General features: G+C 67.2%; 1 protein-coding gene across 1 annotated transcript; it reads right to left on the reverse strand.

Moving 5' to 3' along the window:
• Nucleotides 1-817: 817 nt before the first annotated feature.
• CADM4 (cell adhesion molecule 4) lies at nucleotides 818-20,282 on the reverse strand. Its single transcript, XM_074938164.1, has 9 exons — nucleotides 20,220-20,282; nucleotides 8,030-8,176; nucleotides 7,573-7,725; nucleotides 6,676-6,810; nucleotides 6,307-6,468; nucleotides 5,349-5,439; nucleotides 3,498-3,670; nucleotides 1,626-1,754; nucleotides 818-1,247 (listed from the first exon to the last, which is right to left on the reverse strand). The coding sequence occupies exons 1-9, from the start codon at nucleotides 20,257-20,259 to the stop codon at nucleotides 1,138-1,140; spliced, it is 1,140 nt and encodes a 379-aa protein (XP_074794265.1). The 5' UTR covers nucleotides 20,260-20,282; the 3' UTR covers nucleotides 818-1,137.
• Nucleotides 20,283-20,687: the final 405 nt, after the last annotated feature.

The following is a 20,687-nucleotide window of genomic DNA, read 5'->3' on the forward strand; positions in this document are numbered from 1 at the left end:
GGTCCGGCTTCTCCGATGCCCGGGGGGCGGGGGGGGGGTGCTGTGCCCCGCCTGTGAGGAGCGAGCATGCCCCACCCCCACCCTGGCAGCACCCCCAGCGCTGGGGGCAGCCGAGGGGCTGGTGCACTGGCGGGGAGGAGGGTGAAATCTGGATTTGCCCCATTCGCCCCCTCTGGGCCCGGGGGTGCCCCATGGCAGGCGAGTTCCTGGGGGTGGGGCAAGAAGCCCCAGCCCCCCAGCTCCTCCGCCCCCCCCCGGCCCCGTCTCAGGCTGTTGTGCTTGGTGAGGACGTCACATGACGAGGACGGACAGACACTAATGGACAGAGAGACACCCCCCCCCACCCCCAACAATCATGGCTTTAAAGAAAGAGTCCAACCTGCTTTTAAGGCCCACAGCAGGAATATGGGAGCCCTGGATGGAACCCAGGAGTCCGGGCTCCCAGCCCCCCCCTCCACCCCAGTAACCCCCCCAACGCCCTCCTGGAGCCAGGGATAGAACCCAGGAGTCCGGGCTCCCAGCCCCCGACCCCTCCACCCCCGTAAACCCCCCAACGCCCTCCTGGAGCCGGGGATAGAACCCAGGAGTCCGGGCCCCGCGGGGGGAGGGACTCCATCCCCCATCCAGTCGTGGCACAGTTAAGCTGTTTACAAAAGCACCCCACGGTCTCCACGCCCTCCCTGTTTCCCTGGAGAACTGCCCCCCTATCAAAGGGGCGTGGCCACCCCCATTGTATTGTGGGTGAGGCCAGAACCCCCTGCTTCAGCCCCCCACCCCACCCGACCCCCCATCTTCCTGGGCAAACGATACCACCTTGGGTCCCTGGAGTGGGGACCTTCACACAGGGTGGGTGGGGCCTCAGCCCAAGGGCATGGTCTTACTGCATAGGGGCGGGGCTTCTTGTCAGAGGCGGGGCCTCAGAGCCCAGGGGCGTGGTCTTACTGCATAGGGGTGGGGCTTCTTGTTGGAGGCGGGGCCTCACAGCCCAGGGGCAGGGCTGGAACCCCAGGCTGCTGGCACAGAGGCCTTGGTTTCAGAAATTAAACCAGCCCCCCAGCCCCGGGGTTCGGCCGCGGCTCGACGGGCTGGTCCGGAGGCTCCCGGCTCGGCCCGGCTCGCCCGGCTCCGCGCCCCGGCTCAGATGAAGAACTCCTCCTTGCGCTTGTGGCTGCCCCCGCCGTTGAGAAAGGCCTCGCGCACCTCGCCGTGCTCGTCCAGCCCGCTGGCCTCATGCGTCAGGTAGGAGCCTGCCAGGGGGAGAAGTGAGGGGGGGCGGTCCGGCCCCGCCCCCTCTGGCCTGGCCCCTCCCCACTGCCCCGCCCCCTCCGGCTCTGTCCCCTCCCCTCACGGCCCCGTCCCCTCTGCCCTGTCCCCTCCCCTCCCCTCCCCGCCCCGCCCCCTCCGGCTCTGTCCCCTCCCCTCCCCCCGGCCCTGTCCCCTCCCCTCCCCTCAGTGCCCCGCCCCCTCCGGCCCTGTCCCCTCCCCTCCCCTCAGTGCCCCACCCCCTCCGGCCCCAGCCCCACCCCCACTGCCCCGCCCCCTCCCACTCTGTCCACTCCCCTCCCCACCCCACCCCCTCTGGCCCGGCCCCTCCCTGCCCCGCCCCCCCCCGCCGCGCCCCGTACCTTTCTGCCGGATGGAGCCCCACACCAGGCCGATCAGGACGCAGATGACGGCGAAGACCAGTAGGGCCAGGATGCCGCCCACGATGGCGTAGGGCACTGAGGTCTGGGCCTCCACGATGGCCCCGGGGTCTGGGGGCGGGAGGGGGGGGTCAGCAGGGACCGGGCCTGGACCCCCCCCTCCCCGCTCTGCACTGGAGACGGGACGGGGGGTCCCTGGCACGGAGCCAGGTCTCGCCCCCCGGGATCGGGGCCACTGCCGGCGGCTGCTGTCGGGGGGGGCAGGACCCAGGGGGACCGGGGGGTCCCCGGCAGCGAGCCCATTGGGGGGCGACGCAGGCCTGGGCCACATGGCACCATTCACTCGCCCTGCATCGGGCCGCCCCCTCCTGCCGGTGCTGCCCCCCACAGCCCCCCATTGCTCTGCACTGTGCCCTGGGCACTTCAGGGGCACCGGCCGCACTGGGGGGGGCTGCGGGTCGGGAGTGAGGGGCACTGGGGGGACGGGGGCTGTGAGTCGGGGCTGCGGGTCGCAAATGAGGGGCGCTACGGGCTGCGGGTCGGGAGTGAGGGGCACCAGAGGGGCAGGGGGCTGCAGGTCAGGAGTGAGGGGCGCCGGGGGGGGCAGGGGGCTGCGGGTCAGGAGTGAGGGGCGCTGGGAGGCCGGGGGCACTGGGATGGGAGTGAGGGGCACCAGAGGGGCAGGGGGCTGCAGGTCGGGAGTGAGGGGCGCCGGGGGGGCAGGGGGCTGGGGGTCGGGAGTGAGGAGCGCAGGGGGGGCAGCCATTGAGGCTAGTTTGCATAATGTGTTTTCTTCATTGGTTTGACTGATTCTAGTGTTATTTTCTTTGGGTTTTGTTGATACCGAATTCGTCTCTGTTGCTCATAACACCTGGCTGTAAAACAAGGAACCTCCAGGCCTGTCCCATTAGCTCCAGCGAGTCGGTGTAAGTGTTTGTAACCTTTGGCCTAGAGAAACAGCCTCGGTTTCCCTTTTGAGTCTGGGGAAGGGGAGACCGGAAGAGAGACCTGAACGTGTTTCCCATGCGTTTGGAAGGGACCAGTGACCGCCGGGTTCACCGCCGAGCAGGGACACCATGGTTTAGGCCAAAGATAATGGTTTTGGGGATGAGATAATCGATACTAACGTGTATGAAGACGTGTGAGCCTAAAGAATAAGGGACCCCAAAGATTTAGCTGGGTGAGGATATAAGCTTTGGGCCTGGCAGGCTGGGAACTGCTGGGAACTGATATGAAAATCCAGGGCAGTGCCAGGACCCTATAAAACCGTGTCGAGGGGTCGCTTTTTCTATCTTCTGCCAAGCTATTAGCTCTGCTTTGACACTACAGCTTAGCCACTCGACCCTGATCTCTGCCAACTGGGGGAACCTGGACCATTGAATTCATCGGAGGTGCCAGGGACAAGGCTGCTCCTCTGTCGCCCCTGACCAGGTCTCCAGGGAAGGGGGTGAGTTTGCTCGTTTAAATCGTCTTTGAGAATAGAGCGGTTCCCGCCAGGGACCACAGCATTGCATGACTGCTTTGTGATTGCTTTAGACCTTTGATTATCCTTCCATTCGTTTGAATGAAGATCTTGAAATTTTGGTATTGTCCTCAGTATAAGTGTCCTGGCCACACACCCCGAGAGCCCACCCACAACATGGAAAACTCTGTGTTCTCCAACCCTGCAGCCTGAAACGGGACAAGAACCTACATATCTTCTGGTCAGCTCATTGGCGAGCCGTAATTAGCCCCATAAATTCAGGTCAACGGGGAGCTGTGGGTCGGGAGTGCAGGGCGCTGGGGGCCGCAGGTCGGGAGTGAGGGGCGCCGGGGGCTGCGGGTCGGGAGTGCGGGGCGCCGGGGGCTCCTTACCGTAGACCACCAGCACATACTGGTCGGAGGCGCGGCCGTGTTTGTTGGCCGCTTGGCAGGCGTAGGTGCCGTTGTCCCCCGGGTTCAGCGCTGGCAGGGTCAGCTCCGCGCCCTGGATCTGCACCCGCTCGGGCAGCGAGTCGTTCGCCCGGCTCCACGTGATCTCAGTGGGGCTGCGGGGACAGACACCGGGGAGGGGGCGGTGAGCTGGGCCAGGCCCTGCCCGGCTCACAGAGCTGCGATCCGTCCCCTGGCGCCAGCGGGCAGGGCCAGCCCAATACCAGGATGATGGGCAGCAGCACGGATCACCGGGTGATGCAGGATTCCTGACACACACACCCCCGGGACTGAGACATGCGGCCCCCCATATCCCAGCCTCTGGGAACATCTGGCACTGTGAGCTTCCCCGCAGCAGTGCCCACAGCTGGAGACCCTGGTGTGAGGCTGTATGAAATATGGGGGACACTTTATGATACTATTGACACCAGTCCCAGAACGTGGCAGTGACTCGTGCCAGATCTGCCGTGTGAGGAATCTGTGACAGTGCTATGATTTGCCGAGTGTGATGCTCTGCTTTCCGTGTTTGTCTCTCCTTCGTAGTGTGAGTTAGACACACACAGGCTAGAGCTGCATTTCCAAACTTGTGCTGTGTTTCTGGGGGACACCTCAGCACTGCCCAGCCTGATCCATGGCCCACCAAGGGTCATCAGCTGTACAATGAACCCCCTGAAAGGAGCCAGGGGATACACCTGATGGGTCAGCAAGGCACGTCCGGTACAGGCTTTTCCTTGCCATGTGCTGCGCAGCTTGTGTTCAGGACACAGGACGTGCCAGCCACACGGCAAAAGGAATATAAATGGGGCCCTCCCAAATTCATGGTCCATTTTGCTCAATTGCACGGTCACTGGATTTTAAAAATCATAAATGTCACGATTTCAGCTACTGAAATCTGAAAGTTCACGGCGCTGTACTTGTCGGGGTCCTGACCCAAAGAGGAGTAGGGGGGGGCGCAAGGTTATTGTAGGGGGTGGGTGCAGTGCTGCCACCCTTACTTTCTGCGCGGCTGCTGGCGGGGCACTGCCTCCTCCAGAGCGGGGCGCCCGGCCACCAGCCACGGCTCTCCGGCCACCAGCCGCCGCTCTCCAGCCACCCAGCTCTGAAGGCAGCGCAGAAGTAAGGGTGGCAATACTGCGACCCCCCTAAAATAACCTTTGGACCCCCCTGCAACTCCCTTTTGGGTCAGGGCCCCCAATTCGAGAAACGCTGGCCTCCCCCGTGATATCTGTATTGTATAGGGTGAAAGCCCACAGGAGACCAGATTTCCCGGGGGAGACCAGATTTCATGATCCATGGCCCTGGATGTGGTAGGGCCCTAAAATATAAAGGGCAGCTGCATCTTCTCCGTTGTGTCGTCAGTCCCACGTCTTCCCTCTGGAGCAAAGGACGCAATGACCCATCCCAGCTGTGTGTGGTTGTGTTCCAGAGGGACCTGCAAGCCAGCAAACTCACCACTACTGCTGGGATCCTGATCTCGGGACTCTGAAGTGTCTGCAGGTATCTGGTTGCTTTATCGTTTGACAACTGTCTCCCTGTGCTTTCCCCTGTAACGGGGCCTCAAACGTTATCGCACCGCGAGCCCCTTCTGACAACGAAAATTACTAAGGACCCCGAGACCCGCCTGAGCCCCACTGCCCTGGGCTGAAGCCCTCGGACTTCGACTTGGGGCCCAGGCCCTGACCTTGGCATTTCCAGGGAGAGCTGCCCCAGGCACCTCGGGTCACACCTGGCGCTGCGAGCTTCCCCGCAGCAGTGCCCCGACACACAGCCCGCGGCCCCCTGCGGGTCACTCACAGCGGGTTGCCGTTGACGACGCAGGTGAGGAGCAGGGTGTCGCCCTCACGCAGCACGGCCTGGCTGGGCTGGATCCGCGCCGTGGGCGAGTCTGCGGGGAGAAGACGAGGGCGGCTGCACAGGGAGCCCGGCCGCTGCGCAACCCCACAACGCGACAACCCAACCCCCCCGCACACCCTAAAAACAGTCCAGCTTACCCTGGCCACACAACGCCACCACACGCCCCGTGCGCCCCCCAGCACGACACCACAACCCAGCAACACAATGCCCCCATGTCCCCCCAGCAGTCCGACACCACCACAACCCGACAACACAACACAACACCCCCATCCCCCCGCCAGCAACCCAACACCACCACAATCCTGTGACCCCCAGCATCACAACAACCCGACACTCCCCCAGAACAGCACAGCTCACTCCATCCGCACAACCCCAGCACACGCCCGGTGCGTCCCCCAGCACGACACCACAACACGACAACTCCCCGCCTCCGCCAACAGCCCCTGAACTCCCTCAGCAACATGGCAGCCTACGACCCCCCGACAACCCACACAAAACAACAACACGCTGCCCCCCGCAACACCCGACGCACACAGGACAACACAACACGGCTCCAGCTTCTCACAACTCAGCCCCAGCCCCCCACCCCCCACCCCGTGCACCCAAAACCACCCCACAACTCGCCCCTCTGCACACTCACAACCCAAAGCAGCCCACGGCCACACACCACCCCCGACCCACTGCCACAGCTCCCAGCCCAACCCCACACGTGACTGTGACATGAGGAACGCGCCCCCCAGGGCAGCCCCATCCCCAGCGCCTCCCTGCCCCCCACCCCTCTCCCCCATCCTTGCCTTTCCCCCCTCACCCCACCCCGCCCCAACCCCCCTTACCCCCACCCCCATCTGCGCCCTGCCCCCCTTCCTTCTCTGCCCCCCATTTCTCCCCCCGCACTTACACTGCACATCCAGCACGTACTGCGTCTGCTTCCGCTGCCCGCGCAGGGCGGGGTGCGTGGCCTCGCACGTCACGATGGCCCCGTGGTCCCGGCGCTCGACCCGCAGCCGCACCGACGAGCTGACCCGGAAAACCTTCCCCAGCTGCTCCCGGCTGCTGAGTCCTGCCACGGCGCGCCCGGGGTGAGCGACTCAGGGGGACCCCGCCCGGCCCCCAGCCCCCCCGCCAGCCCTGCAGGGGACGGCCCTGCCCCACCCCCAAACCCCGAGCCAGCCGCCTCATCCCGGAGGGGACAGACCCCCCGCCCCATTCCCCGGCCCCCCAGCCGGCCCACGCCCCTAGCGGGGAATAGGCCCCTTGCCCCCCTCACCTCGCAGCTCCCGCCGGTCCCGGTACCAGCGCAGGGTGGCCGCGGGGCGCGACCGGGGCACGACGCACGTCAGCTCAACCTCCCCGCCCTCCACCGCCTGCTCCTTCACCTCCACTGTGGGGTTCTCGGGGGCCACTGCAGAGACACAGGGGGGTCACTGGGGCTGGGCCCTCGTCCCTTCCCAGAATCCCCCAGGGCAGCCACCCCCCCCACCATCCCGTCCCAGAATCCCCCCAGGGCAGCCACCCCCCACGTCCCTTCCCAGAATCCCCCAGGGCAGCCACCCCCACTATCCTGTCCCAGAATCCCCCCAGGGCAGCTGCCCCCCATCCCTTCCCAGAATCCCTCAGGGCAGCCGCCCCCCATCCCTTCCCAGAGGTCCTTGGGGCAGCCACTTCTTGTCCCTTCCCAGAATCCCCCAGGGCAGCCGCCCCCCACTATCCCGTCCCAGAGGCCCTTGGGGCAGCCACTTCTTGTCCCTTCCCAGAGCACCTCCCTTCCCCCTGGGACAGCCACCCCCAGTCCCGTCCCAGAATCCCCCAGGGCAGCCCCCCCCATCCCTTCCCAGAATCTCCCAGGGCAGTCGCCCCCGACCATCCTGTCCCAGAATCCCCCCAGGGCAGTCGCCCCCCCCATTCCTTCCCAGAATCCCCCAGGGCAGCCGCCCCCCACTATCCCGTCCCAGAGGCCCTTGGGGCAGCCACTTCTTGTCCCTTCCCAGAGCACCCCCCTTCCCCCTGGGAAAGCCACCCCCAATCCCCTCCCAGAATCCCCAGAGCAGCCGCCCCCTGTCCTTTTCAATAGCCCCCCTGGGGCCCCCAGCTACACCCCCGCCCCATCCCAGCCCCCCGACCCCGCAGCCACCCGCCCCTCCCGTCCCGTCCCGGCCCCACGCACCCAGCACGGTGAGCGAGGCGATCTGGTGGTGCGTGTCGTCGGTGTACAGCTGGCAGAAGTAGCCGCCCTCGTCCTCCAGCCGGACGTCGGAGAGCAGGATCCGCACCTGCTTCTGGGTGAACTCCACCAGCTGGAACCGCTCGTCCTTCAGGGCTGGGGAGACGGGGATGGGCTCAGCGGCTGCCCCCGGACCCCCCGCTTCCCCCCGCCCGGCGACCCCTCACCTCGCGTGCCTGGGCCCCCGCCTGCCTGCCAGCCCACTACCCCACATGCCCGGCCTCCCCCCGCCCGGCGACCCCTTACCTCGCGTGCCCCGCCCCCCCACCCGGCAACCCCTTACCTGCATGCCAGGCCCCCTGCCCGCCCGGCGGCCCCTTACCCCATGTTCCCCGCCCCACCCCTGCCTGCCAGCCCATTACCCACATGCCCGGCCTCCCCCCGTCCGGCGGCCCCTCACCCCGCGTGCCGTTAAAGAAGAGCGTCTGCCGGGCCGGGTTCTGGATTACCACGATGGAGCCGTCGTACCGGTGCAGCCGGCAGTTGATCTCGGCCACGCCGCCCTCCACCACCGTCATGTTCTCCGTCTGCACCTCCTGCGCCAGGGCTGGGCGGGCGAGAGCGGGGGTCAGGGAGAGACCGGGGGTCGGGGGTGGAGCCACGCTGCCACACGGACACCCCCACACCCCTCCGCGGTCCCCTATGGCGCTGAGGGCCCTCATCAAACCCACCAGCGTCACAACGACCTCGACGCGCGGGAGAACTGGGCCCAAACCAGCTCCCTGAGGACATGTGCCCAACCCAGCCCGGGGTCAGGGAAAGGGAGATACTGACCGGGCGCCTGCGGTGCCAGGCCGCCGGAGCAAGGCTGAGACCGGCAGAGGGGGGCGAGACACAGGAGGTTGCCACCCCACTCTGCTCAGCACTGGCGAGGCCCCGGATGGACTCCTGGGTCCAGTTCACGGGGGGGCCGCGCTTTTGGGAGGAGGGGGACAGCCCTGGAGAGTGTCTCCAGAAAGCAACAGAACTGCTCAGAGCCGACCGAGGTGTGACGAAGTGGGACTGTTCTTAATGTTTCCTCTGAACAGTGTGGGGGTGCCTCAGTTTCCCCTAGGCAGTTCTTAAGTCTCTAGGTGGTGGGATAAGGGTGTATGGTCCTTGCAGAGCCCTGGAGGGCAGGTGTGTGCAGGGGTCTGGACACAGAGAATGGCCGACACCCTGTTTCCTGGCAACTGATGGCCTGGGCCCTTCCCCCCTGCAAGGTGAGAGCTAAAGGGTTGGAGAACAAAGGAATCAGGAGCCCTCCTGGCCCGGGAAAGGGACAAAGCCCAGAGGACGAGTAGGGGCTGGAGGGAGTTTCAGTTTGGGGCTGGCTGGGACATGGAGTGAAGGGCAGACGGGGTTGTCTGGCTCACTGCCCCCCAAAATGGACCCAGCTGAGGGGTCCTGTTCTCTGCACCTACAAGCTCTGTGTTAGACCATGTTCCTGTCGTCTAATAAACCTTCTGTGTTACTGGCTGGCTGAGAGCCACGTCTGACTGCGAAGTTGGGGTGCAGGACCCTCTGGCTTCCCCAGGACCCCGCCCGGGTGGACTGGCTGTGGGAAGCACACGGAGGGGCAGAGGATGCTGAATGCTCCGGGGTCAGACCCAGGAAGGTGGAGCCGGGGGAGCTGTGTGTCCTGCGGACAGGCTGCTCCCCGAGAGGAGACTTCCCCAGAGTCCTGCCTGGCTTCATGGGGAGCAGTTCCAGGGCATCGCCCGGGGACTCCGTGACACGAGGCGCAAAGGGGAAATCCCGGGGCGCACCTGGCCGAGCGGGCGGCTGACTGGTCCGCCAAGGCCGGGGGCCGTTCTCGTGAGGCCGGGGATCACGGCAGGACAAGCCAGGCAGGGCGCTAGCGGAAACCCCCCCACTCCCGGGGCGTTCAGCCCGGTGCAGGCTCTGAGAGCCCCCGGCGCCGCAGGGTTTAGGGACAAAGCCCTGCCCGGCTGGTCCAGGGTGACCCGGTCCTGCCCGACGCGGCGATGACCGTAGGGGGTGCATGGAGTGGAACAGACGGGCCCGGGCCCTCTGCCCTCCTGAGCCGCCCCGGGCGCCGGCGCTGCCCCAACGCTAGCTGGTGAATGGCCCGGGAGGGACACGCTGCAGGCAGTGCCGGGGGAACCGATCCTGGGGCCGGCCTGGGACCAGGGGGGGTGGCATCTCTGCCATGCAGGGGGCACCATCGTGTGCCCCCCGCCCCTGCACAGGCCTCCTGGTTTGCAATGACCCCAGCCCCCGGGGAGAGGATCCCCCCCCTCAGCCCCCACCCAGACCCAGGGCCGCCAGCTCCCCACCTCCCTGAGATTTTGCAGTGATTTGTTACATGTGGCATGGAAGCAGGGGGCGGGGCTTGTTGGAACAGGGGCGTGTCCTATACCGATAAGGTGGGGCTAAAACATCCTTGATCCCCCATTGGCCCAGAAGAGGCCAGGGCCAGTTCATGCTGCTATTTCCGCCGCTTTCCCAGCCCACAAGAGAGGCCGATGGCAACTGTCATGTGACCTTTGACCTCTGCCATGAGGCCACTTCCTGTCTTTGGCCCAACCTCTCTCCCGGTGCGTACCCAGGAAGCCATGCCTCGTGTCACTTCCTGCTTCACTCCCACCCACGGCTGTGTATTATGCAGTGTAAATTACAATGGCCGACACCTCTCACACCACCTCTCGCGTCCGCCAAAATGGCCGTCCTCTCGCTGGGCAACGTCGATCCAAATGGCCGCCCTTCCCTCAACGCGACGTCCATCAGCCCAACAGCCGCCCTTCCCTCAATGTGATCTCAACCAAAATGGCCGCCCTATCCTCAACGCGACGTCCATCAACCCAACAGCCGCCCTACCCTCAACGTGATGTCAACCAAAACGGCCGCCCTACCCTCAATGTGATGTCAACCGAAACAGCCGCCCTTCCCTCAACGCGACGTCCGTCAACCCAACAGCCGCCCTACCCCCAACGTGATGTCAACCAAAATGGCCGCCCTACCATCAACGTGATGTCAACCAAAACGGCCGCCCTGTCTCTCCAGCATCAATCAAAATGGCCGCACTACGCTTTGGGCAACGTAGACCCAAATGGCCGCCTTTCTGTCAACGCAACGTTGACCCAAATGACCGCCCTGTCTCTTCAGCGTCAACACAAATGGTCATTTTCTCTCTCTAGGTGATGTCAACAAACTCACCATCATCTCCCTCTCCACAATGTAAAAAAACACGGCGGCCCTATCACGCTCTCCGCCCGCCAGACAAAGATGGCTTCCTCATCCTTGTGAAACAGAAACAAACATGGCCGCCCCTGCGTGGCTGCCCTCTTTCTCCATCCGTGCAAAGACGGCTGCCCCTCTGGGACGGACAGAAAGCTGTCGGCTCCTCACTTGCTCCAACAGATGTGGCCATCCAAGGGCCATGTCAACGGAAACGGCTGCCATCTTGCTATCATCACCTAGCAACAAACATGGCCTCCCCTTAGCGACACAGACACTTGGCAACGCGGACCAACATGGCCGCCCCTTGGCAACGCGGACCAACATGGCCGCCCTCTCTTGTACAAGGCAGATGGCGGCCCGGGGGACTGTTGGCCCCGCACTGACACGTGGGGGGGGTTGGTTGGCGAGCTCCCACTACCAATAGAAAGGGGGCGGGCTGATGGGAAACCAGGACCGAGACTGACAGGCCCCAGGGCCAATGGGGAGAGGCCAGCCCTCCAGGTCAGCCTGATTGATAGGGCAGGCAGGCCAATGAGGGAGTCAGGAGGCCGGGGGGTCCCGCCCCCTGTGGGAGCTAGGCCAGAGGGGCAGAGCTAAGGGGAGAGCAGGGGCCCAGGGAGCTGCGCTGGAGGCAGGGTGGGGCTGGGGCTGGGTGTGGGGTCCCGGGGCCACTCAGCGGGACGACGGCTTTTCCTGCCCCATTTCCTCCTTAGTTTTCATTGGCTGGTTTAATCAGTTGCATTTGCTTGAGCGCCCCGAGCAGAGAGAGCCCCGGACCCCTCCCGGGCCCAGCCTGGTCGGGGTTACGGGGACTCTGCCCCACGGGAGGGAGGACGGGGAGCCCTCGAGGGCAGGCCGGGTGCTGGGCGAAGGGAGTGGGAGCGAGGACTCGGATCCGGTCACCAGCCCATTGCACTGGGTTGAGGCCAGCAAAGTTCCCCACAACAGTGGGACTCCCCACCGGCTCCAAGAGCAGGGGCTGCAGGTGGGGAGTCGGGGGCGCCAGCGGGTGGGGTGTGAGGGGCACTGGCTGAGCTGGGGGGGGGGCAGCAAGTCAGGAGTGAGGGGCGCCAGCAGATTGGGGCCTGCGGGTGGGGAGCGAGGGGCGCGGGTCGAGCTGGGGGGGCTGCGAGTGGAGAGCGAGGGGCGCGGGTCGAGCTGGGGGGGCTGCGGGTGGGGAGCGAGGGGCGCGGGTCGAGCTGGGGGGGCTGCGGGTGGGGAGCGAAGGGCGCGGGTTGATCTGGGGGGGCTGCAGGTCGGAAGCGAGGGGCGCGGGTCGAGCAGGGGGGCTGCGGGTGGGGAGCGAGGGGTGCGGGTCGAGCTGGGGGGGCTGCGGGTGGGGAGTGAGGGGCGCGGGTCGAGCTGGGGGGGCTGCGGGTGGGGAGTGAGGGGCGCGGGTCGAGCTGGGGGGGCTACGGGTGGGGAGCGAGGGGCGCGGGTTGATTGGGGGGGCTGCGGGTCGGGAGCGAGGGGCGCGGGTCGAGCTGGGGGGGCTGCGGGTGGGGAGCGAGGGGCGCGGGTTGATCTGGGGGGGGCTGCGGGTCGGAAGCGAGGGGCGCGGGTCGAGCTGGGGGGGGCTGCGGGTTGTGCTGCCCCTTTAAGTCCCTTGAGGTTTTGTCTCCGCCTCCTTTGACATCATAATGGGTCGTCATGGGAACGGCTCTGATCAGCTGGTGCTGTTAGTGGGGGATTGAGCTGGGGGGGTCAATAACCAGGTGGGGGGGGCCTGGGCAGAGCTGGGGGCGAAAGGCCGGGGGAGGGGGTGGTAATGGCAGCTGGGGGGACGGGGGAGAGCCCCCCACATAACCTCACCCCATGGGCCTAGACCCCCCCTCACAGCTCCCCCACCAGACTGCAACCCCCCCCCAGTGGCGGCATCAGTGAAGCATTGTGGGTAACCCCCAGGCCGATGAGGGGCCCTGGGCTGCACCCCCCATGGCTGGGATCCCCCACACACACTTCCTGGGTCCCAGGGGCAGTTCCCATCACGCCCTCCAGGGGGCGCTGGGCAGCCCCGCCCGCCTCCTCCCCACCCCCCACGGCCCCATTCAGCTCCAGTGAATCAGGCGTTGCCATGGCAGCCGGCCACCAAGATTTGCATATCCGAGTCCTTAAATATTTGGCTGAGAGGCAGAGATGGGGGGGGCTGGAGATTGGGGGGGGGCAGAGAACTGGGGCCTGGGACCCACATGGCCCCTCCCCCCCAGGTTAACACCCCTCGGCCCCCAACAGCAGGGGGCGACGGAGGCCAAGCTTGGCGTCATCTCTCGCTTTGGGGTACCCGGGGTGGCGTGGGGGGGTAACTGGAGGGGCCTGGCACAGGGGTGGCTCGCCAGGGGGCACTGGGGTGGGGGGGTAAGTGGAGGGGCCTGGCACTGGGGGGAAGTGGGGTGGCATGGGGGGTAACTGGAGGGGCCTGGCACAGGGGTGGCCCGTGGGGACAGCGGGCAGGTGAAGACAGGCCAGCGAAGGGGCCGGAGCGGAGAAGAAAGGGGGCGCAGGCCGTGGAGGACGGGAACGAGCCGGGAGAAATGGGGAGAAATGTCAGGAAGGGGAATACAGGGGGCAGGTGGGGGTGCAGGGGGGCAGGACAGGGGGTAAAGGGGGGGCAGGAAGGGCTGAATGGCGACATCGTCGCTGGTTCCATCCAGTCGCTCCCGTGCTCCGGCCGGGGGTCCCGCCTGGCTGCTCACGGCCTCGCTGGGGCCAGAGCCGAGGGGCAGCAGATGGGAAGGACGTGAGGGAGGGAGGGGCGGGGGGGCTGTGGGGGGGGGACGGCAGACGCGGGGGGCAGAGCCCCCAGGCAGCCAGCAGCAAAGGGAAACCACGACCGGGGGGGTCGGAAGGGCTGGACCCAGAGGAATGAAGGCGACGCACAACACAGGGAGCCTGGGGTTGCAGCCCCACAACGAGCATCCACCCCCCCCAGGCCTGGGGGTGCCCCACACAGCTCCTGGGCTCTGACCAGAGGGACGCAGAGAGCCTGGAAACGCCAAGGGGTGGGCCCCAGCCCCCCCCACAGCCTGCCGTGCCCCCCCCCCTCCCGCCAGGGACTCATTGATATTCCAGCCACGGCCGCCTTTCCCCTCTGGGGCGCTGGCCCCGATCCGGCCGGGGGGGCACTGGCTGGCTCAGGGGGTGGGGAATGGGGCTCGAGGCCTGGGGCAGGACGGGGCCTGTGCAAACACCGGCTGTTACTGGGGGGGGGCTGCAGCCAGGACTCCTGGGTTCTCTCCCGGCTCTGGGAGGGGAGCACGGCCCGGTGGTCAGAGCAGGGCACCCCTGGGGCCGAAGTTCACACCCCTTCTCCCCACGGCAGCCCCCGCAGCCAGCACCGCCCCCCCGTCCCCCCCCAGCGCCTCCTGCTGGGAGCGACGGGGCCGGCAGAGTTGGGGGCCCCCCGTCCCCCCCATGCAGCTGTCTCCTCACCATCCCAGCTATGCCAGCCAGGGTTGCCGTGGCAACACCCCCATCGCCCGTTGCTAAGCACCAAGGCTGTAGGACTCCCTGGTGTGCGGGGGGGGCGGTTTATTGCTGTGTCAGCTTGTTCCCCAGGCCCCCCCACCTCCGGCAGGGTTTCCACGGCGACCGCGGCGCAGCCAGCTGTGACTGTCAAGGTCACTCGCACCACCAAGGTCACCAGTCCCGTCCCCCCCCCCACCTCCGCCGGTGCCCCTCCCTCCCGACCCGCAGCCCCCCCCCCACCTCCGCTGGTGCCCCTCCCTCCCGACCCGCAGTCCGTCCCCCCCGCCGGTGCCCCTCCCTCCCGACCCGCAGCCCCCCCCCAGCTCCGCCAGTGCCCCTCCCTCCCGACCCACAGCCCCCCCAACTCTGCCGGTTCCCCTCACTCCCGACCTGCAGCCCCCCCCCAGCTTCGCCAGTTCCCCTCACTCCCGACCTGTAGCCCCCACCCCAGCTCTGCCAGTTCCCCTCACTCCCAACCCGCAGCCCCCCGAATTCTGCCGGTGCCTCTCACTCCCGACCTGCAGCCCCCCCCCCAGCTCTGCCAGTTCCCCTCACTCCTGACCCACAGCCCCCTGCTAGCCCAGCCCTGGGCTCCCCCATGCCCTAAGTTAACTCCGTGGGGCTGGCCCAGCCACCCAGGGGGCGCAGCTCTGGATTCCTGGCATATTTTGGGCTGCGCCCCCCCCGCCAGTGCCAACAATGGGGCCCATTTTTCTGCCAGCTCGAGCCCCCTTCCCCACAAGGAGAGAGAGGAACTGCCTGGGTTCCCAGCCCCCCCTTCCCCTGGGTGGGAGAGGATCAGTTCGGCCCTCGTGACCTGGGGGGGGCAAACCCTCCTGGGGCCAGTGAAACCCCCCCCCCCCGAGAGCTGCCCACCGGTCTGCAGCTCCCATTCACCTCCAGCCACTGGCCAGCACTGCCCCCCCCCCGGGTGGGGAAACTGAGGCACATGGCACTAAGATCATGGAGTGAGGCAATAGCAGGAATAGAACCCAGGAGTCCTGGCTCCCAGCCCCCCTACTCTGATGCATCATAGGTCAGGGTTGGAAGAGACTCAGGAGGTATCTAGTCCAACCCCCTGCTCAAAGCAGGACCAACCCCAACTAAATCATCCCAGCCAGGGCTGTGTCAAGCTGGGCCTTAAAAACCTCTAAGGATGGAGATCTCACCTCCTCCCTAGGGAACCCATTCCAGGGCTTCACCACCCTCCGCGTGAAACAGTGTTTCCTAATCCCACTGCAACTTGAGACCATGGCTCCTTGTTCTGTCAGCCCCCACTCCCCTCCCAGAGCTGGAGAGAGAACCCAGGAGTCCTGGCTCCCAGCCCCCCCTGCTCCAACCCACCAGCCCCCACTCCCCTCCCAGAGCTGGGGAGAGAACCCAGGAGTCCTGGCTCCCAGCCCCCCGCTCTAAGCCAGCGCCAAGGCCATTCCAGCTCTGGCAGCAGGTCCAGGCTGTTGGACCCCATCCAGCCCTGGTGCCCCAGCAACCCCTGGGGGGGAGGGGAAACAGGGACCAGCCACCCCGCAGGGGCCCATATAGAGGCCTGGGGCCCAGGGATGTCAGCCCGCCCCCTCCAGGGGCAGATTCCTTGCGGGACAGCGGAGGGGGGGGATGCTGGCACCCCCCATGGGTGCGGCCCTGACCCACACATTCCTGCCAAGCCAGGAGCGCCCACCACTGCCCACAGAACCGCCAAGATGGGAACGGACAAGGGGCCTTTGTTCCACGGCCAGCGAGCGCCCGGCACCCCACCCCCACCCCGGACGCCTGGGTCCCTTAGTCTGGATCAGGCTGCTGCGTGCCCAACAGACCCCTCCGTCCCCAGGACACCTGGGTCCCTAACTCCAGTTCAGGCTGCCCCATGCACACACATGGGGCAAAGCAGCCAAGTAAAACCAGGGGGGGGCTCCCCCCACCCCACCTCACTGCTGCCAGTGCCCTTCATCCAGACCCACGGCCCCCTGCTAGCTCTGGGAGGGGAGTGGGTCTAGTGGGTCAGACCAGCGTGGGGCCGGGAGCAGGACTTCTCTCCCCGGCTCTGGGAGGTGGGGGGCTAGTGTTTAGAGCAAGGGGGGTTGGGAGCCAGGGCTCCTGGGTTCTCTCCCCGTGTCTGGGAGGTGGGGGGAAGGGGGCTAGTGGCTAGAGCAGGGGGGTTGGGAGTTCGGGGAATGAAGGGTTGGGCTAGTGGGGGGGCCAGTTGCCATAGCAAGGGGATGGGCAGGGGAGGGGCTAGTGCCCGGGGGAGCTGGCGCCGTGGGGTGACAATGGCCTTTTCTCCACTGCCTGGCAGGGATAAGGACCTGCTGTGCGGGGGGGACAGAGCCGCCTGTCAGCCCCGCGGCCTGCACGGGCTGTCTCCTCCTGGCACAGCCCCCGGGGACACGCCACTGGGGGGAGGGAAACTGAGGCACGGACCGGTCCAGGTGACCCCCAGGAGAGAACCCAGGAGTCCTGGCTTCCAGCTCCACCTGCTCTAAGCAACCAGCTCCCTGTCATACCAGGAGTTCGGTGTTTCATACAGAGACAATATTTCCCCTGCATCCCCTTCGAAACAGCCCCCCCGACCCTACAGGGGCTGCATCCTAGGGCCGGGCGAGGGGGTCTCTGTATAACCAGCCCTCCCCCCACCACAGAGGGGCCACGTCCCAGCGCCGGGTGGGGGGTCCCTGTATAACCAGCCCCCCCCCACCCCAGAGGGGCCGTGTTCCCTGTATAACCACCCCCCCCCACCCCAGAGAGGCCGCGTCCTGTGCCAGGTGAGGGTTCCCTGTATAACCAGCCCCCCCCCACTCCAGAGGGGCCGCGTCCCAGCTCCCCGAAGATGGCAGATGTGTTCGGAGCTCGCTGGACCTGGCCCCCGGGCGCGGGCAGGCCGAGCGAGCGTCTCTTCAGGACGGGTTCCCAGGGACGCGTCCATCGCTGCACGCCAGCGGGGAGAGGCTGCCAGGGTGGGGGCGGCAGGGCTCCCAGGGGTGGGGGAGCTGGCACCGTGGGGCGCCACAGGTGTGGGGCCGGCACATGTCGGCCGGGCACTGGCCCAGAGGCGATTTCATTACAAGAGATAATTGGGACGAGCTGGCCCCACGCGCCAGGAGCTGTCAGCGGGCACGGCTCCCGCTGAGCATCACAGGGAGCCCCACGCCCCCCAGAGCCAGCGCCCTGCCCCCCACAGCGAGCACCCCCCAGAGCCAGCGCCCCGCCCCCCACAGCGCGCTGCCCCCCACAGCCCCCACCCCACCTCCTGCTGGGAGACCCCCCCCCGGAGGCAGTGCTCTTCCCCCCACAGCCCGTCCCCCCCAGCCTCCCCTACTGGGATGGTTAGAGCTGGGGGCGGGGGGTGGCTGGGACCCAGGACTCCTGGGTTCTCTCCCCAGCCCTAGGAGGGAGTGGGAGCGAGTGGTCAGAGCGGGGACTCGGGTGCCTTCTCTGCCACTGACCAGCTGTGTGACATGGGCCCTCCCCGGGTGGGAAGCCCTTTGAGGGCAGGGCCCGTCTCTCACTGTGGGTCTGGGCGCCCGGCTGTCCCCAAGATCAGCAGCACCTGCCAGCCCTACCAGAGCCCCCCAGCGGTGGGGCAGGAGCCCCAACGGGCTCCAGCTCCCCCCACCCCTCGGCTCCCAGGGCTGGGACACAGGGAGAGGGCGACACCCAGGGGCCGCCAGCCAGTCCCAGGGGTCAGCGTCAAGGCTGGCTCCTTGGGCCCAGCAGCCAGACCCAGGGCCAGGGGACCCAAGCCTGTATAGACCCCCCCCACACCTTCGGCCCCTGGAGCCCAGGCCCTGCACCAGATACCCCATGCGGATCGAAGCGGGGATCACAGCACCCCAAACCCTGCCCAGCGCCGCACAGGGGAGACGCACCTTGTGCTGTGGGCGGCCCCCCACCCCGCTAACCCCAAACGGACGCCTGGCTCGGCAAGATAAGCCCGCCCCCCACCCCATCACTGTGTCGCAGGCCACCCGCTCCTCACATCTCCACAGGCCGCTGGGGGAGGCTGCGTCTTTCAAACGCCCTTCTGGACCACGAGGATCCCCCCCCCCCCATGTGGCTGCAAACATGTCCCCCCCAGTCCGGTATCTTGCAAACCTCCCAAGGGAGTGAGGGGCTCTCCTCTGAGCCCAGCCCCCCACACCGCAGGGCTGACCCTGGAGCAGCTTCCCCCCGGTTTTCCCCTCCCAAAGCGAACCCGGCCCCTCGGGAGCAATTTATGGCTTCACATAATCAGAGTGTCCCACACAAGGGGGGGGCAGGGATCGGAGCCCCCCGCAGCCCGGCTGGGGCTCCCAGCTCCAGCTGACACAATCCGTGGGAGGGAGGCGTCGGAATGTTTTGGGGGAGCCGGACCAGGACACCTGGGTCCCACTTCCCCCCAGTTTGGCCCCAAAGCCCTGCTAGAGGACGGGAAGAAGGCGAAGATGATCCCCCTAATCACTAACCCTCCCCCCCCGCCCGCAGTTTGAGCCCCACCCCGACTCTCCATCCTGGAGCCGCCCCACAGCTGCAATGGGGCAGGGGGGGCAGGGAACAATTTGCCATGCGGGGGCGGGGGGATGGATACCTGCTGGGTGCCCCCCCAGCACTGGGACAGTGGCTGCAGGGGGCAGGGCCAGGCCTAGGCCAGAGGGCACAGAAATGCCACCACGGGCCGGGGAAGCTGGGCAAAGCGGGCCAGGCGGGGGTCCGGTTGGGAGCCAGGTTAAAGTTGGAGCCGGTGCCCATGGCCGGGGGGCTGGGCCCTGCCAGGAGACGCGGCTGGTGCCCAGCGCTGGGCCGGGAGAACAAAGGCTGGAAATCTGCAGCCAGCGGGATTCAGGGGGGAGGAAGGGGGGGAAAACGCCATTTTCCTCCCGCTTTTTCTTTTCAGCGTCCCCGTTAATCATGTATGAAAATAACCCGACGTCCAACCCTTGGGCTGCCAGGCTCCCCGACCCTGACCCTGGCTCCCGACCCTGGCTCCGGGCCGCGGCAGGATCCAGGGACAAATCGCTCGGCCATTTCCGTGCCCATGGAGCCAGGCTGGGACAGAGGCAGGAGCAGAACAGGGTAGAGGAAGAAAGGGGGAGTGGGGGGGGGGGGGCGGGGACGGATGCGGCAGCTGGTCGGGACCCAACTCCCACCAGGGAGCCAGGCACAAGCAGATCGGGAATGGACGGTCTGGGCGCAGAAATACGAAGGACGGGCCGAGTCCGGAGCAGCGGGAGGAGATGCCAGATTGAAGTGGGGTGCACAGACATGCCAAAAATGGGGGTTCATGGGGATGTGATACAGGGGGTGCATAGGGAGATGCTGGAATGAAGTGGGGTGCTCAGGGATGCAATGCAGGGGGTGCATGGGAGGATGCTGGAATGAAGTGGGGTGCTCAGGGACGCAATGCAGGGTGTGCATGGGGGACAGTTGGGAAGTGGGGTGCCCAGGAGGGATGCTGGCAGGGTTGCTATGGGCTCTGAATGCTAAGCTGGCAAGAGGCGGGCCCGGGGGGGGGCGAGTGACACGGGGCTCCCAGGCCAGGCGAGGGGGGGGGGGGTCTAATCCCACAGACCTGCCCCGGGGGCGGGGGGCACGAAGGATCATTTGAAGGCGGGGGGGGGGGAATCTAACAAAGCCCAGAGGTGGCACCGCTGCAGAATGGCAGGCGGGGGGGGGGCATTGTTCCCCCCACCCCAGCCCTGCAACAGCTGCAACCGTTACAGGGACCCGCACATTGCAGAACCGGGGGGGGGTTGAGCCAAGAGCCCCCCTCCAAAACCGCGGCTGCTTGGGGGCCCCCCACTGCCCAGCGCGCGCCGCTGCAAAGGGACCCGCCCCCGGAGCTGGCTGGGGGGCCGGAGAGCCGCGCACCTGGCATGGCCACTGGGGGGGGCTGCGCCCCACTGCCCAGCCCCACAGCCCCCCGCCCCCTCCCCGCCCGGCCCCCCGGATCGCGCCCCCGCGCCCCCTACCTCGCCCGGCTGCCCAGAGCAGCCCCAGCGCCGCCAGCATGGCCCGGCCCCGGCCCCGGCCCCGGCCCCGGCCCCACCGCGCCGGCCCCATCGCACCCGCCGCGCGCCCGGCCCGTCTGCACCTGCACTGGGGCTGCTCCAGCCGTAATGTATGCTAATGAGATGCGAGGGGCCGGGCCAATGGCAGCCGGGCGGGGCCCCGGCAAGCGGGGGCAGCGTGTTTACAAGTCCCATGCGGGAGTGGGGCGGGCGGAATTTAAAGGGAGAGGACGGGCCCCCCCCACTGCCCCCTCCCCCCGGCCCCCCGCCTCCCCCACCCCGCCCCACTGCCCCCTCCACCACGGCCCCCCGGCCCCCCCCGGCTTCCCCCACCCCGCCCCACTGCCCCCTCCCCCCCGGCCCCCCGGCCCCCCCCGGCCTCCCCCACCCCGCCCCACTGCCCCCTCCCCCCCGGCCCCCCGGCCTCCC

Source organism: Natator depressus, chromosome 24 (genome assembly GCF_965152275.1).
Source record: "Natator depressus isolate rNatDep1 chromosome 24, rNatDep2.hap1, whole genome shotgun sequence".
Classification (NCBI taxonomy): Eukaryota; Metazoa; Chordata; order Testudines; family Cheloniidae; genus Natator; species Natator depressus.

What these genes read in the sequence shown, in the direction of transcription:
- CADM4 (XM_074938164.1), bottom strand. Translation starts at nt 20,259, where the DNA reads ATGCTGGCGGCGCTGGGGCTGCTCTGGGCAGCCGGGCGAG. An exon ending in GGACCGGCGGGAGCTGCGAG is followed by an intron (nt 6,469 to 6,675) that starts GTGAGGGGGGCA and finishes GCGCCGTGGCAG; the next exon opens with GACTCAGCAGCCGGGAGCAG. An exon ending in GTACGTGCTGGATGTGCAGT is followed by an intron (nt 5,440 to 6,306) that starts GTAAGTGCGGGG and finishes TTCTCCCCGCAG; the next exon opens with ACTCGCCCACGGCGCGGATC.